General features: G+C 33.3%; 1 protein-coding gene across 1 annotated transcript; it reads left to right on the forward strand.

Moving 5' to 3' along the window:
- Positions 1–1,341: 1,341 nt before the first annotated feature.
- LOC107159401 (olfactory receptor 8K3-like) lies at positions 1,342–2,352 on the forward strand. The gene has a single exon (XM_015505998.1). The coding sequence runs from the start codon at positions 1,342–1,344 to the stop codon at positions 2,350–2,352; it is 1,011 nt and encodes a 336-aa protein (XP_015361484.1).
- The last annotated feature ends 17,052 nt before the right edge of the window (positions 2,353–19,404 follow it).

A 19,404-nucleotide genomic window follows, 5' to 3' on the forward strand; every position in this document is an offset into this window, starting at 1 on the left:
ATGTCACTTGTTCCTCATCTATTCATTATTTTAGTCCTGGAGAAGAAGTGAAGTCCCTGTGCACAAGAATGCTAATTTACGTATATAATAGAAACCTCTTTCAGGTAGGTAACAATTTTAAATATATATATATATATATATATATATATATATGAATATATATGACAGTATATAAACAATTTACATTTTAAATGACAGTATATTTACAATTTACATTATAAATTTATAATGTAAATGTACAGTTATATTGTATTTATTGTATAAATATAATGTACTTTTTATAAAAGTAGTACCTATAAACAGTATGTATCGTATATATAAACCACAATACAACAAAGACATTAGGTAACTATCTTTGAGAAATATTTCAAGGTAGCGTAGACACATGGAATCACTTAATCACCCTTCATTCTCAACAACCCTGCTTTTTAAAGGCTGTTTGTTTTGTACAAGAGAATAATAGTTAAAATATTTTTTTTCAAAATAATCTTTGTAATCAATATGCTCACATATAACTTGGACAGTATGTATACGCACATATATTTCTTTATACATATATAAAGATAACTTCTAGTAATATTTTTTATAGTTTTTATATTTGTATACACTGACTAGGCTAAGGGTTTCAGTTTTAAATAGCAGTATGTAGATTTTATAAGATTATGTCAAAATAGAAAGTTGTATTCATTTATGAAATTTGTTAGAAGTTTTTACTATGTAATCCTCATAGAGGGCATGTCATTAAATTAAATATAATTGTAATTATGTGATTGTAATTATAGAATTGCAAATAAAAATAAAAAACAATACAATTATTATTCGTAATTATATGCCCAAAATTTTAAAATGTTTAAGCTGTTATCATTTTTGCTTTATGTATCCACATAACTGTATCTGTATTTCAAGCTCTATGTATCTATCCATTTTCTACAGAAAGTCTATCTATTTATGTATCTATCTACTACCTCTATCTATCAAGGTTTTAGAACCTCAGAATGAAATTGTTGATCTAGACACTGATTTAGGCAGAATGCTCAGTAGTTTACCTGATCTCTAACCTAGCAGTTTCCTTCACAATTGTGACAAAATATCTCTAGATATCACAAAATTATCATTAGTAAGAAAATTACCCTAGATGAGAATGAGTAGTTGATCTCTGATTCCTTTCTTTATATTTTTTATTTGTAAAGACACATTTTTTTTGAATATTTTAAATATGAAAGTTTGGACATAGCTTATTTACCCTAGGTTTGCATAAAAAAAGTTAATCTCTTGCAAATATTTGTAATCAATTGACCTTGATACTGCATTTATCCAGAATAGGCTTTCTAACAAAAACAGATGGAAAAATACAATCTGACAGTGGTGCAGGAGTTCATTCTGAAAGGCATCACATCACGCCCTGAGCTGCAGGCTCCATTATTTGGGCTGTTCCTCATCATCTACGTGATCTCAGTGCTGGGTAACTTGGGCATGATCATCCTCACCAAGGTGGACCAGAGCCTGCAAACACCCATGTACTTTTTTCTCAGACACCTGGCTACTACAGATCTTGGTTATTCTACAGTTGTGGGCCCCAAAATGTTGGTATGTTTTGTTGTGGATCAGAATACAATCTCCTATTATTTGTGTGCTACACAGCTGGCTTTCTTTCTTGTGTTCATTGCTTCTGAACTTTTTATTCTATCCGCAATGGCTTATGACCGCTATGTGGCCATCTGTAACCCTCTCCTCTACACGGTCATCATGTCACAGAAGGTATGTCATATACTAGTAGCAGTTCCCTATCTCTACAGTACATTTGTGTCCCTTCTGGTCACCATAAAGATTTTTACCTTACCCTTCTGTGACTACAATGTCATCAGTCATTTCTACTGTGACAGCCTCCCTTTGTTACCATTGGTTTGCTCAAGTACTCATGAAATTGAAGTGATAATTCTAATCTTAGCAGCTTTTAATTTGCTTTCTTCTCTTCTGATTGTCCTTGTGTCCTACCTGCTCATTCTCATAACCATTCTCAGGATGAACTCTGCTGAGGGCAGGCGTAAGGCTTTTTCTACCTGTGGATCCCACCTGACAGTAGTCATAGTGTTCTATGGGACTTTGCTCTTTATGTATGTGCAACCTAAGTCTAGTCACTCTTTTGACACTGATAAAGTGGCTTCCATATTTTACACCATAATTATCCCCATGTTAAATCCATTGATCTATAGCTTGAGGAACAAAGATGTAAAATATGCCCTACAGAGGACCTGGAAAAAGTTATGCAATGTTTTTCCTACAAACTACATACAATATGAGTCATACACATCAGGTTTGTATGGAAACTTGTGCTGTGTTTCTCCAAAATAGCATAGCAAGCAAAAATATGCCCTAAGAGATTGACCTTCTTAGTCCTTCTCAAATTTCTAAATGCTATGAACTCATAAGAGAACAAAATGATGAAAAACACTGCCGTCTTTAAGGGGGAGATTAATTTGTAGTATGATAATTGAAGCAATTCATCAGTATAATATAATTGGTTTATCATCTCTCTACTATAGAGTGTATGCTGTGTGAGAATAAAAAAAAGAATAACATGTACAGTTAGGAGTTGAGCTAGCCATATTTATAGCCTTAACTATTATAGTGTTTAGTACCCATGTTTGTGTTTGTGAACCTGTTGTCCCTTGGGGTAAGCACAATTGTTCTGTTAGGCTTTATACACATCTATAGACATGTTCAACTTAATTGTAGTATAGAGAGGCTCATGTAACACAAGGATTCACATGTCCTAAGAATATGCACAAATGCCACTCCTCCACTTAGAGTCTTAGAGTCATTCCCTTTTCTCATCTGTACCCTTACTTTCATATATGAGCCTGAGAGGACCTATTAAACCAATTTATTTGACCATTTAGTAACCCATAGATTCAGCAGTGCACCTAGTTTTGTCTAATCCAGCCCTTAAATATATATGAGTAGATGCACCATTTAAGATGAATTTATAAAATTCTTCCATAGAAGCTGCCAAGATCAGTCTGTCTTTCTTTTTTTCTTTGTTCATTTATTCACTCATTCCTTACTGGGTTAATCTTAATTCCTAACTACCTATTTTTTTTTCTAAGGGATGGTAACTCTCCCTACCTCTCTAAATGAAAAGGAAAATTCTTCTTTAAAAGTCATAGCCTGTTCGTATTTTATTCTTACTCAAGGTACCTACTCTATGATAAATTAAGGTTAATGTTCTGTGTTGTGGCTGATTTGCCTTATATTTGCTCCATGTGACAGTGTACTATTTTTGGGATATGAATATTCTTTGACTATATTGATGGTAATCAAATTTGAAGGAGACAAACAGACAATCCTATAATTTGAACTATGCTGTATTTATTTTTACTTTTTTCTTTTTGGTGGTGCTGGGGATTGGACCCAGGTCCTCATGTATGTTAGGAAAACCTGTTTCCCCAGCTCTGAACTATGCTGCATCATCCTCTAAAAAAAATGATCTTTATGTTTTCATTTTATTTATTAACATTCATATTATTTTACTTACATAATATAGAGACTGATCTGTTTTCTTAGTATACCATCATATAATAAAATTATCTTCGCCAATTAAATATGAATGAAAACTTTATTTAAATGATAACAGCATACATACACACACATATAATCATTTAAGGATGAATATTACTGAAGAGTTTATAAATTCTATTTATTATGATAAAATTATATACAAACCTAGAGAAATTGGTTTAAAAATATTTTAATTTCCTAGAAAATATGCTAGACAGAAACTCAATCAAATGTTAATTCACTACAAGTTTTACACGTCTAATTAAAATATTTTATGTTTCCACAAATTAACTTTAATAAATAATTATACCCTTTTATAGAGAGAAAGATAAAAGTTTCAATATCTAATTTTGAAAAGCAAATACTTCTTTCCACGGTTTCAATTTCAGAATTCCCCCTGCTGTGAGGATGCTTTTGGAACACAATTTGGAATACAGTATTGTTTGTTAGCTCTCAGCTTGGAGCCAAACCAAGAAAACACGTTAGGGAAGATGTCATGCAGAGTTCTGCTTCATCCTTGCATGCCAGCACATTTTGAGGGATCCTGTCTATTTCAGACCAGAATGTGCCCTCCTTAAGGCTGCATTTTTATATTTGGAGGTGGAGGTTAATCTCCGGCAGGAGCTGTTGGTCAGGCCTCTAATCCTCACCAGTTAAGGTCGTACTACTCCCTTATTCCAAGGAACTTGGTGTGTAGATTTGCTGGGGGGAGGTAGGTGGGAGTGTTCAGGTCCCATCAGGAGATACTCCAGACACTCTGGGTATGGGCCTGAGCCTTTGCCAGCAGTAGGATGCTGTGGTAGCAGCTTCCGCCCATCACTGACCTGATCCTGTTCTGCTCAATGTTGGCCTTATTCCTTATCTTAGAGTGGGACCACAAATTTCAAAAGGAAACAACATTGAGTGTTCTGTGCTCTACAGACATGCAGGCCAGCAGCTGTGGCTCCCATCATCAACCAAAGTTGCCCCTAAATCCATGCCAGTCTCACTCCTGTACCCCGATTGACTCAGTTTGGGCCCCCACTGATCCAGTGAAAAGCAAAGCATAAGTGGCCATTGGGTTTTGAGGACACAAAAAGAAAGCAAAACAAGAAAAAGACAATCAAAACTACAAAATCAGGGCTGGGGATGTACTAAGTGTTAGAACACTTGACTGGCACATGAGAGGCCCTGGGTTCAGTCCCCAGTGTGGCAAACATTTCATACATACATTCATTAATACACAGATACATAAATAGAGAAAAAAGAAAAAGAAAGGAAAATGCAGGGATTTTTAATCTCCTGTTCAGAAAATCCAGTCTCTTTATGCTGCTGGTACAGCATCCCCATTTTTATTAAATATGCTGGGAAGTGCCAAGTCTCTCTCCTGCACCAGCACACTTCACAGTATCTAAGCATTTTTTTCTGCGTCAAACTGAATTTCCTGCACAGCAGAGTCTCCTTACAAAGTTCCTGCAGGTCAATAAGGGGATATTCCCTCCCCCACTGAAGGATCCCACAGACCTGGTGCTTCTGCAATTTATTCTTATTGTTAGTTCCCTTTCTGTTCCCAAACCCAATATCTGTTGCTTTCACCTGGTTGCTAGCTCTCTGAGTTGCCTTCGGGTAATTTCCTACACCTTTCCCACTCCATTGTCCCATGCAGAACTGTTATTTTGTCTGATTCCTTCACAGAAAGCATTTACTGTATTTACTTGTTAACCATTTTCAGAATCCCCATTAGTGTACTTTAATAGCCATTGAATATCAAATGAATGGATCGTTACCCCATCATAAAAAAAACAAACAAAAAGAGAGAGAAAAAGATAGAAAGAAAGAAAGAAAGAAAGAAAGAAAGAAAGAAAGAAAGAAAGAAGACAAACATGAGGCTAGTAATTTGCTCATATTTGCAAAACTAGCGACAAAAACAGATCCTTGGTAGTCACCTCAATACCAGTGACCAAAGGCAGAAGGATTAGAAACCAGTCAGGGACCACTACCAGGGAGGAAGTTCTGAGGTCTCCTTCCCTCTGAGGTACCCCTTTGCCATAGATCCATTGGCTCTGATGGCTGAAGATACCCTAGGTTTCATCCATATCATCTCTGCCTGTCACCTAAATACCTCCTGTAGTGAAGAGCTCTCTCACCTGAGCCAGGTGTTCTGACACCCAACCCTAGTCTTTTTGCTTTTCCACACTCTGGACTTGCTTAGCGCAATGGGACAAGACATCATGAGTCTGGCCAAGATGAAGGACACAGGAGAATGACTTTTGGATAAAATGGCAACAGCCTACTGTAAATTTCTTTTCATCTTGGCGGATGCACAGGTGGATGTGGCAGTTGTTTCAGAAAAGGACAGCAAAGTGCATCTGTGCGTAGACACTCAAACAGCTAATCTCTGCTGAGCTTGTATTGGGAGGAGGGTAAATAAATGGGTGGTGATTCAATTAATTTATTTCCTGTAAAATTAGGATTTAATATTTTGGGTGTGTTTTTTTTTTCTTTTTGGTCTGTTAAAGCAGATCTTCCTTTACAATTTTTTAAAATCATTTGTTTGTTTATTCTTGATGCTGGATTTCCCCACAGTATCATTTATCAGCCATAAGAAAACCTCTGAGCCATCAGAAGATGACAAGTCCCTATCCTTTTAATCCGCCTTTGCTGCTCAGATTTAAAAATTCAAAAATTGCTTTAAGGGGCATATGACACTTGAGAAAAAGATTTGTGTTGATGTTTGTCTATCTGAGACTAGATAGAGTTCAATGGCACATCAAAAGAAATGTTATTTTCCTTGAAGTTTCTTTCTTACAGACCAGGATTTGTTCTCTGCAGAATCAGCATCTATTTTTGTTGCTAGCTTGATGATAATGAGAAAATTATGAGTGTGGTTTTATTTTGCCTTTCACAATGTTCCTGTAAAAATATGTGTGTATTCGTACATAGTTTTACATGAATTCTGATATTTACAGATACACACAAAACACTGGCACAGGCATATATTTATGTAATCTTTATTTAAATTGCTATATCCCATTTTCCTTAATCTCCAGCTAATTCAAATTATTAGGCCACATCATCACATTTATTAAAAAATGTTTTATTTAGTCACGTGTGGTAGTGAGCACCTGTAATCTCAGTGGTTTAGGAGGCAGAGGCAGGAGGATTAAGAGTTCAAAGTCAGTCTCAGCAACGTAGTGAGGCACTTAGCATCTCAGTGAGACCCTGTCTCTAAATAAAATACCAAAAGGATTAGGAATGTGGCTAAGTGGTTAAGTAACCCTGGGTTCAATCCCCAGTACCAAAAAAAAAAAAAAAATTTTTTATTTATATCTAACTAGTTTAATCAAACATGACCTAGTAGAAAGAGTAACAACTTTTCTAATAAGCTCACATTATATTCCATGGAGTTGTTAGTATCGAGTTGCGGGTTTGAAGTAATCTGCTCCATTCTTCGGTCTACACAGGAATCTACTTATACAGCCTGAGGCTCAGACAGACAGGGAACAGGCTCAAATTATGGGAGTCATCCTTGGGCCAACTCGTTAGAGTGAATTTCTTCCTATTTTATCATATAATCCACAGCACAGGTATAAAATCCATTTTTAATTCCTCACAGAATACAAAGAATAGAAATTAATATTTTTCAAGATTATACTAACATTTTTTAAAAGTTAAGATTTTTAAAAAATAAATAAAATTCGCAACTCATAGAATAAATAACAGAATGGCAAATTTGTCTCTACCCAGAACTGTATCTCCATCCATTATTATGGGATTCTCTCCAAACTTGGTCCATATTCAGCTTTTGTTGTTTCCTTATGACCCTATTACTCTGTGAGGCTGTTACAGATGACAAGTTTGCTGGACAAAGTATGCATACAAAAATTTTCAAAGAAAAAAAATTTTCATGCATAAAGTATGTACTTAAATTTATTTTGTGTATTTTATTCAATTTACATTTTTTATAAAAATTACAAATGTAAAATCATATGAAACACTCTTTCCCATAAAATTGACACAAAATTAAGAGTTTGTGATTTTAAAGTAATGGTGAGAAGATGAAGTATTTGAACTATTTCTATTCCTCTAGTGGAAGGGTAATGGAGACTTTGAATTTAATGTGTAAGTTACAAATGACCTCAAATATTCACAAAAATCAGAATAATGAACACTAAATTAATTAACATGGATATACCAAAACTGATCCAAAGAAAAAAGAAATTTGCAAATTAAGATGTTAGGTAGTATGTCACATTATCTTTTTTTTCCAATTTTCATTGTTAAGATTTATTAAGACTTTATGAGGCATATCATTATCTTTATGAATTTTAAAAGAATTGCTTTATAGACTTTTACATATTTTTATGCATATTGATTAGGTTGAAGTTGCATGAACTCTCTCTTGTCCAGCAAGGAGGTCCACAGAACAAGGTAGAGGAGAGTGTGGCTGTGGAGTTGCTAATCAAGTCCTCCTGAGATCAAGGGGGAAGCAGGTCTGATTTTATTGCGCCATTACCATGTATATATACTCAGGCAGTAGCTAAGCAGATTATAGGCAGCCACCAATGCAACTTCTGGCCAACTTTGCCTGCAGCGACCAATCTTGGAATGGACCATGGAGCAAGGGCAGGGACTGCAACATGAAACCTCAGGCCCAGGCCTGTGCCAACAAGGTAAGTGGTTTGCTTCTCACATGCCTAGCATGGGGGAGTGGTTTGCCACTCAGATGCCCTTAACCTATGCCATGTATGCAATACTTCATGCACTTACCAAATGAAGTGCCAACAGTGTTACAATTTTCTTTAATATCCTCACTGACTAGTTTTTTAGTTTTTCTATCAATTAATGTTTAATCAATTACTGTTCTACCAGTTCCTTAGAGAAAGATATTAAAATTTACAAGTCGGATTAAGATTTGTTCATTTTTCTTTAAAAATTAAGAAAAATAAAACCTAAGGTTTACTTAAATTTTAAAATTCCTATTCACTCTGCTTACCATTCAAATAGCAAACATCTGTAAGCATATTTTGTATAAGAACATAATTTTATTGATAACCAATGGTGCTTGTGAATGAAATGTGTAGATAATGATAGCTTCTGGTAAAGAAGTAAATTAACTTGGATTACAACCAAGAATCATAGGAAGAAGTTTTAAGAAAGAGTATCAATTAAATAAAATATGATTTTTTGTAGTAAAAGTGAATAAAAATGGACTAATGTGAATATACAAAGACAGTTTAACTCTTATGTAATTTTTACTATGAAAAACAAGTATGTTTTACTTTACAAAACACAGATTAATAGTGTTAATATTTATCAGAACTCTAGTTATTATAATACCATCAGGTTAATCATATATATATATAATATTATATATTATATATTTAACATACATAATGCATATAGCATAGATTCTATATGCATTATGTATGTTAAATACATAATATATAATATTATAATATATAATTTAAATATATATATTTAATATATATAAATTGAGTAATTTGTGGATATAATCTATTTTGAATATGTCAGAATTGAAGTTTTAATAAACCCCAAATTACCTTCAACTAATTAAAAAACAATTATTGCATGGGATTAGACACATATCATTATCAGGAATACATGTGTATGATAAAATATATAAACAAGCTATTCACTAAAAAAACAGATAACAAACATGAGAAAATATTAGAGTTCATTTGAAAATTCTTAAGGTAAAATTTATGTGTCATAAATCAACTGTTTTAAAGGGAATGACTCAAGAGCAATCATTACATTTGCAAAATTATGCAACCCTCATCTCTGTCTAGTCTAGCCATTGACTGAACCAGAAACGTCTAGGATTCAGCCTGTCATATTGATATAATTTCAATACTCAGTTTTTCTATGGCTCTAGGCTTTTTTGTGAAACTCCCCCAAATAATCCAATACTTAAGCTTATATAAATACATGCTATTATTTTTTTAATGTCCTTCACCTCCTGGCAACAAGTTTTCCATCTTTAAGAATTTTTATATTCTGAATATTTTATATAAAGCATTCAGAGGACAGGGGCAAGATGGCGGTATTAGTGTGAGGCAGAATTTCTCCAACTTGGCTACCCAGAACTCAAGCAGTGGGAATACTGCTTCTCCCCCAAGGTTTAAAGGGAAAAATATGGCGGTGAGTGGGACAGACTTCCCTAGCCAATTAGAGACTGTTCAACTCATTAAACAGATCTACAAATACATATTGCATGAGTATATCAATCCTCTGCAGAGAGCAGATACAGGAGCAATATTGAGACTAAAGTGCAGCAGCATCAACAGGAACTGGAAACCCAGATCCATGAGTTTGCAGCCAGGTCTTCAAAAATCTATCTGAGCCTAGCAAAGATTTACTAGGCCTAACAAATTCATGGAAAATCAGAAACTGAGAGCATTTCATCCAGCAAGAATACAAGTTAGAGAGACTAGAGAGAATTTGGCTCTTCTCAACCTTGTAAGTCCTGCAGGTTGCAGTGGATAACAAGGTCAGCTACAGAAGGTTAAGAAGTTGCAAGGGTGGGTTTGAGGGCCTTGGGATCTCAACATGCCCAGCTGATGGGTCTCAGAGAAACACTCCCAGTGGGTTATTGGAGCCCAACCTAGCCAGCACCCATGGGGTCCCTGCTACTAGCCCAGTCCCTGATGCCCTCCCCAATCCACCACCTACTGGGTCTCCCAGTCCTTGATGCCTACCGGATCTGGAAGTTTGGCACCCACCCAGACCCCCTAACCCCCAGGCTCAAGTCCACCAACCCTCTGGCACCCTATTCAGTCCATCACGAAGCTGCAGGCTCATAGCTCAACCGCCAGGCTGCCACTTCACCACCAAGCCTGCCCAGTCCAGGCCACAGTTTCACTGCCAGCCCACAAGGCTCAACACCTGCCTCTGATGCTCCTGGCCCAGGATGACTAGGTCCATTGGACATACCAGCTACACTGTCAGCCAACCACCGCCCCATCTACCTGGCCCGCCACTTTGAAGCCAGGCCCACCTGAACCAGCCAATTACTTTGCCTTAACATTCACCCAGCTCAAGATTTCACTTCTGGGCCCACTTGGACTAGGCTGGCTAGACCCTCCCAACAAGTGGCTGTACTGGCTGTAGCTCAGTCTGCTCAACAGCCCCTTCACTGCCAGGCTCACCTGCCCCAGCCAGGGGCTATGCTAACCAACTTGCAGCATGGGCTGCCTACAGCAGTCTCCCAGGAAGGGAAGTTGGGAAACCTTAATCACCAAATATTAACTGGGTTACATAAGAAAAAAGAAAGAATCATCAGCTTGTGTCCCATATTTCCACACTTACTTCACACCTCAAGAAGAAATGAAAAAAAGTCAGTTGGGCACTGACAATGAACATTTATGCTCACTGAATATTTCGGTTTTGGTTTTCTTTTGTTTTTCTACTTATAATATGTATTAATTTAAACAATTCTATGAAAATTTATTCTAATTTGTTATATATGACAGCAAAATGCATTTCAATTCATAAAATATATATAGCACAATTTTTCATATCTGTGGTTGTACATTACATAGTCTATATTTGTTTTGGTTTTATTTGAATGTGTGCTGATTGATTCAAAGGACATCTATGTATGTATGTATGTGTGTATATATATATATATATATATATATATATATATATGTATATATATATATATATATGTATATATATATATATTTGTTATTGTTGGTTTTTTTATTTCTAGCCTTTGTTTGTTTGTTTGTTTTGGTTTGGTTTATTTTTTTTTTTGGGGGGGGGAAGGTGTTATTTTTCTCAAGTCCTATATTTTGAGAGTTAGGGTTTTAATTAGCATATTTTTATTTTGTTTATGTAGTATTGGTCACTACTCTATCTTCCATGTCTCTCTCTCTCTCTCTCTCTCTCTCTCTCTCTTTTCTATTTCTGACAGCCAAATTATATTCTCTCTCTCCTCCTCCTTTACTCCTTTATATTCTTGTTTCTCATTAACACCATAGCCTTATTCACCTTATGAATGTGCCTTATTCACCTTCTTTTTGAAATTACAGATATTTTTATACTGTCCTATTTCTTCTTATCCCTCATAATCAAGTCTATCCTTAACACCTCCTAATACTAATTAATATCTATTACATTTACCCATACCACCAATGCCACAACAATAATTAATATAGTAGAAGTCGTAGACAACACTTACTGTTTGATTTTATGTCAGACATAATTCAATAATATTTACAGTTTTTACTGATGGAAATTCCTAATCCTACAATTTCTACATATTGTATCAATTAACACTGTCAATATAAAAATAGGAACTAAGTACTAAAGCGACTGCTGCATATTATTTACATAAATTTTTGCTATTATTGAGCTCCCCTCTCAATCTATGAGGTATCAATAACATAGAGGGACACTATAAAATCATAAAGTAGAAATGCTACAGCTTCAGACCCATCCAGATAGATGGATAGACCCATAAACAATATGAAAAAAGAAGGAAACAAACCACCCAAAACAACACAGAATACTTAAGCAACACACTCCACTGACACTACAGTACTGGGAATGTCAGAAATGGAATTCAGAAAGTTCATTTAAATTAATATATGATGAAAAAGATGATATAATAATTGAAATCAGAGAGAAAATATAAAAAATTGAAAGATCACTTCTTTAAGGTGATAGAGATCCTGAAGAAAAATAAGTCAAAAATCCTCTAAATGAAGGAATCAATGAACCAAAGTAAAATTTCACTGGAAAGCATCACCAGCATACTAGACCATTTGGAAGACAAAATATATAATTTTGAAAATAATGTTTGTTGACCATAGGGGAAAAATGTTAAGAGACCATAAACAGAAATTCTAAGACATATGGGATAACATGAAAAGACAAAACTTAAGATGTATCAGGATAGATGAATGTTCCGATATATAAACCAAAGGGATGCACAAACTTTTTAATAAAATGATATCTGAAAATTTTCCAAACCTAAAGTCTGAAATGTAAGTTCAAATATAGGAGACATACAAGACCCCAAATATACAAAATTACAACAAACCCACACCAAGGCACATTATTATGAAAATGCTTAACATACAGAAAAAGGATAAAATTTTAAAGATTGCCAGAGTAAAGTGACATTTCACCGTTAGAATCAATCTATATCTCAGCTGATTTCTGAACTCAGACTCTCAAAGCTAGGAGGTCTTGAAGTAATATATAACAAGCTCTGGATGAAAATAATGCTACACCTGGAAAAATTAAGCTTCATTTTTAATGAAGAAATAAAAACTTCCAATGATTTAAAAAAGGTGAAAGAATCCACAAATAGAAATTTCACCCTATAAAACATACTCAATAAGATATTTCATGAATAGGAAATGAAAAATAAAGTTGACAACCACCAAAGGGAGGAAATACACTAAAAGAATAGGCAAACATAGGAGAAATGAATTCAAACTAAAAACCAGAAATAAATAAAATTCAGGGAGTAAAAATTATTTCTCAGTAATAACTCTGAGAGTGAATGGCCTAAGCCCATCAATCACAGTACATACACTTGCAGATTGGATTAAGAAAAATAAGACCCAACAATATTCTGTCTCCAAGAGACTCACATCATAGGCAAAGTTATCCACAAACTGAAGGTAAAAAAAATATCGTTTAGATGGATTTCATAAATAAACAGGGGTTTCTAACCTCATATCAGATAAAGTGAACATCAAGTAAAAGATAATCTAAAGGGACAAATCAGGATGTTTCATACTGTTTAAGGGAATTATATATATGAAAAAGACATAACAATCATAACTATATATCAAACAAACCCTACTCAATTTCAAGATCAAATAGAACATTAAAAATAATACTGAATAACTTTAACATAATTCTTTCATCACTAGATAGATTCTCCAAACAAAAGCTAAATAAAAGAGCTATAAAAATTAAAGTACAATTAATTATTTAGAATATATATATATATATATATATATATATATATATATATATAATATTTCATCCTTCAATGACCAAATACACTTTCTTCTCAACAGAACATGGATCCTTCTCTAAAATAAAACATATCTTAGGCCACAAAGCAACCCTTAGTAAGTACAAAAATTCATGATAATTCCTTGTATTCTAACAGGTTATAATGGAATGAAATTAGAAATCAATGATAAAATAAGAAAAATAAAAACTAATGTAATGCCTGGAGACTAAATTATACACTTTTGAATGACCAATGGATAGCAGAAGAAATCAGGGATGAAATAAAAAAATACTTAGTGCTAAATGAGAATAGTGACAAAACATATCAAAAATTCTGGGACACTATGAAGGTGATTCTAAGAAGAAAGTTCAATGCATTGAGCTGATTTATTAAAAAAAAAAAGTCACCAAATAAGTAACCTAGAGTTACATCTCAAAGCCCAAAAGAAGAGTTAGTCAACACCCAAAGCAGTAGAAAACAGTAAACAAATAAAATCGGAACAAAAAACAATGAAATTATATTTAAAAAAATCAAAAAATCAATGAGAAAAAAGCTGATATTTTGAAAAATAAATCAAATTGATAAACACTTAACCAAGCGCTCTCTCTCTTTCTCTCTCTCTCTCTCTGTGTGTGTGTGAGAGAGAGAGAGAGAGGTAGAGAGAGAGCTCAAAATACTAAAATTCATGATGAAAAAGAAAAAGTCACCATGGACACTATTGAAATACAAATTATAACCAGAAACTATTTAGAAAATACATACTGAAATAAAATTTAAAAAATCATGAAGACATTGGCAAATTTATATACACATATATCCTACCCAAATTGAATCAGGAGGAGATAGAAAGTTTAAATAGATCAATTTCCAGCAAAGAAACGAAAAATGGCATCAAAAGCCTAGCAGTGAAAAGAGCCCAGGATCAGATGGATTCTCAGCTGAGTTCTACAAGATTTTCGAAGAAGAATTAAAACCAATACTTCTCAAATTATTCCATGAAATAGAAAAGAAACAAACTCCATTTATTGATTTGGTTATTTGTTTTTGTTTTTGTTTCTTTTCTTTTGTTTTTGTTTTTGTTTTTTTGGTGTTAAGGTTTTTGAGTGTTTTATATATCTTAGAGATTAGTGCTCTATCGAATATGCCTATGGTAAAGATTTGATCCCATTCTCTAGGCTCTCTACTCACCTCACTGATTATTTCTTTTGCTGAGAAGAAGCTCTTTAGTTTGATTCAATCCCATTTATTAATTTTTGGTTTAATTCTTGCACTATAGGAGTCTAACTAAGGAAGTTCTTATCCAACAGGATGGAGATTTGTGCCTACTTTTTCCTACACTAGGCACAAGGCCTCTGGTTTAATTTCTAAGTCTTCGATTCACTTTGAGTTGAGTTTTGTGATGGTGATAGAGATATAATTTCATTTTGTTACTTGTGTATTTCCAGTTTTCCTAGCACCATTTGTTGAAGAAGCTATATTTTTTTTCAAATGTACGTTTTTGGCAACTTTGTTTAATATAAGACAACTGTAGTTATGTGGGTTAGTCTCTGTGTCCTTTCTTCTGTACTATTGGTCTACCAGTCTATTTTGGTGCCAATACCATGCTGTTTTTGTTACTATTGCTCTGTAGAATAGCGTAAGGTCTGGAATAATAATGCCACCAGCTTCAATCTTTTTGCTAAGAATTGCTTTGGGTATTCTGGGTCTTTTATTTTTCCAGATGAATTTCATGATTTTTTTAAACAATTGTATAAGGAATGTCAGTGGGATTTTGATTGAGATTGCATTGAATCTGTTTAGTGCTTTTGGTAGTATGGTCATTTTGACAATATTAATTCTGTCTAAGAATAAGGTAGATCTTTCCATCTTCTAAGGTTTTATTTAATTTCTTTCTTTTGCATGTTGTAGTTTTCATTGTAGAGGTCTTTCACCTCTTTCATTAAGTTTATTCCTAAGTATTTTAGTTTTGGGGCCAAGGAACTGAACAGACACTTCTCAGAAGAGGAATTAATAATCAATCAACAAATATATGGAAAAATGTTCAACATCTCTAGCAATTAGAGAAATGAAAATCAAAATTACTTTAAAATCTCATCTCACTCCAGTCAGATTGGAAGCTATCAATAATACAAACAACAATAAGTGTTGGCAAAGATGTGGGGGGAACAAGGCACACTTATACATTGATCGTGGGACTGCAAATTGGTGCAGCCAATCTGGAAAGCAGTTTGGAGAATCCTTGGAAAACTTGGAAGGAAACTCCATTTGGCAAAGCTATCCCACTTCTTGGTTTATATCCAAAAGACTTAAAAAAGCATACTACAGGGACACATCCATATCAATGTTTATAGCAGCACAATTCATAATAGCTAAATTGTGGAACCAATCCAGATGCCCTTCAGTTTATGAATGAATAGGGAAGCTTTGGTATAAATACACAATGTATCATTAAAATAGAATAAAATCATTTATAGGTAAATGAATGGAGTTAAATTATATAATACTACAAAAATTAATCCAATATCAAAGAACCAAAGGCCGAATGTTTTTGTTGACATAAGGATGCTGATTCATTATGGAGATGGGGAGGAGCATGGGAGGTATGGAGGAACTTTAGATAGGGCAAAGGGTCTTTTCTTTTGTGACTGGTTTGTTTTATTTAATGTTCTCTTGGTTTATCCTTTTATCACACTATGAACTATATAATTTTTTAAGTCTGAATGTTGCATAGACAACATTTGACTTATGTGTTTGTCCTTCAGTATATATTGACACATTTGACTCTTTCAAATTATACTGCAATGAACATAAGAGTGCTCATATCTCTTTGTGATCCTAATATGCAAACAATGTTTGTAGGATCCTACAATAAATGCAAAAACAAGTGAAGTCAAATTTGTATAAATTTATCCCTGATAATTATTCAACAACCTGCAGGCATTTCATTAGCGTTTCAAGTTCTTTAGGGATAATCACAAATTGCTTGGTATCTCCTAAGGGAGAATCTCTACACTAAAAAGAAATTAAAAATTTTTTTCTACAAAAATGCCATGTTAAGGAATACACAGGAGAATCTAGAGAGGGGTTTCATTATAGGTATCAATGGTAGTATAATGAAGTGCTTATTTCACCTGTCTCCACAGAGATGAGCACATTTTTACGATAGCTGCTGCCTCTAATATAAGTGAACGTTTTTGATTTGATTTCTGCACTTTCTTCTACTCCGTAATGTCTTAATAGCCATGGGATCTTTCTCCCTTATTTTTCACACTAATTATGGAATATTTTCACCCAACTTGAATGGGTAAATGCTTATAAGCATTTTTGAAACATGCACATTGTGTGTGCTTAGATAGCATTGAATTTTGTGGGCATAGATTCTCATGTTTAACAGATGAAAAAGTGAGAGCAGATGAAGCATATAAAAGGAGACCCATTTTAAAAACAAAACTGGAAATAGCAAGGATTCACTCTTTCATCCTAATGTCCTTCTGAATATGTAGGTATTTGGTGCCTCTCGACTCATTTGGGATCCTCTTTACATAATTAGCATTTAAAGTTATGTGTACAATTGAATGAATGTTCAATCTTTTGATAAGGAAGAGTTTCCCTTCATATAGAGATATAAAAATACTTTTTTTGTTATCAAGAGACTTTTATGTATCCAGTTTGATAGTCATATAAAAGGATTTTTCTTTTCTATGGGTATTTAACTAAAGGTTTTTTTCAGAGTATAACTTTAAGTACACTTGAGTATGAACATAGATTAGTAAACTATGAGGAAACAATTCAGTTATTTCTGTTGAACTCCAAAACAAAGGGGAGGAAACATCTCTGTATTTTTTTTTACATTGCAGCATTATGGATAGTTACTTATCATCTGCACAAATTTTTGTAGTACTTCATGATTTCACACCAAATCACAGCAAAACAATAAAAATGAGATTGAAATATTATTATTGCATTTATCGAATGGACTTCTTTAGTGTGATAATCTGATGTGTATTTTGTTATATTTAATATGAGAAAGGGTTCTAGAAGGAGTGTGGTAGGATAACAGGAAGCCACAATCATATAAATAATAATTTATATAATTTAAGACCAAATTGTATGTAAATATAAGCTGGCTTTATATATAATTTTGCAAATTGTATGATTTTTTTGTTTGCTTGTAGCTTGCACACAGACAGTTGTATGAATATTTTTGTTTACTTATAGCTTGCACACAGACAGCTTACACTACTATTTTTACTCTAGAATGGCATTCATTTTATTTTTTCTTATTTAGAGAATATTAGTTATCAATTTTTAAAGATATACTAATTATTTTGCCTTAAATATGCTATTCATATGTCACTATGCTGGGTTTTTAAATCTCTGGACTATCATAGGTATTCAGATACATTTTGTTTGGTTATGCAGATGTTATTTGGATAATGTGCTGTCATATTCACAAAAAGTTCTCATGAAGATATTGCAAATAAGATTCTAAAACATAAGAGGAATCCATGTATATCTCATCTTCAGTTTATTTAAACATGTTTCTGTGATATTATACACAACAATAAATGTTTTATATTATATATAACTTTTAAAAATATATTTTAACATTTTTGAACTATTTTTTTCTCTGAGATAGTTTTCCTGTATTAGAAGAGAATTTTATGACTTTCCATTGTAGAGAATGGAAAAATTCACATATATTGTATTCTATTTGACTTATTCTTACCTATTCTTCATTCTAGCTTTTGAAAAGAAGTGGAACTCCTGTAGAGAAGACTGTACACAAAAATGTGTAAAGAAAACTTATCACAGGTAGGTTACTGATACTTAAAAATAAAAGCAAAATGATATTTGAGAAGTATTTTGAAGTAGCATGGACATATTAAATCACTTAATCATAGTTCATCCTTTGAAATACACTGCAAGATCATGTTTGTTATATATGTGATAATAAGAATTTTAGACATATTATTGCCCAAAATTAAGCTCTGTATACACTGAGTTAATATATTATATGAACTGTATCTACATACATAGAACTCCTGTTTTGTTTATTCATGTCAATATATTTGCAGTGTAATCTATTATAGACTTTTTATTCATGCATCTGGCCAATATCTATCAAGGAAGTTAGCAGTTCCACCTCTACCTACTTGAAATATTAGGATGTATGGGACAAGGTTTTGAGTTAGGAAATCATTTGAAATTTTGAAATTTGTCATTAAAAAGCACATTATTAGACTATGTATTAAGTAATATTTTTGAACGTACTTATTAAATGTCACCATACAAATATAATGATGGAAATGAAAATCAGAATACTTAATAGTGTAATAATCATCAATTTATCTAACACCAAATATCATAATAATGTTTAAACTTAATTCATTTTTACTTTGTAAACTCTACCTATTTATGTGAATCTGTATCCCTATCTTTTTATTCCCTGGGTATCCATTTGTTAATTTTTCTGAATTTGCAATAAAGTTATTGACATAGATATTTCTTTGGCTGGATATTGGATATAGCATATTGAGCAGCTTAAACAACCACTAACCATTAGAGGTCAGTAGCAATTCATCACCCAGTTGGGACAATCAAAATATGCAGCAATTAAAAATGCTCTTTTATGAGTAAATTCATCCTACATGAGAACCACTGCTCCACCTCTGTGTTTATCTCTATCTATGCGTATTTATATGTGTAAATATTGATTCATTTTCAACAATTCTAAATTAGAAAATTTGGATATATCTTATTTACACTAGATTTGCATAATTAGTCTTCATAGGATGATTGTTAAAACATGGTGACTTTCCTACTGTGTCTATCAAATGTAGGCTTTCTAACACACCTGG

The sequence above is a fragment of the Marmota marmota genome, unplaced genomic scaffold, assembly GCF_001458135.2.
Source record: "Marmota marmota marmota unplaced genomic scaffold, marMar, whole genome shotgun sequence".
NCBI classification, from domain to species: domain Eukaryota; kingdom Metazoa; phylum Chordata; class Mammalia; order Rodentia; family Sciuridae; genus Marmota; species Marmota marmota.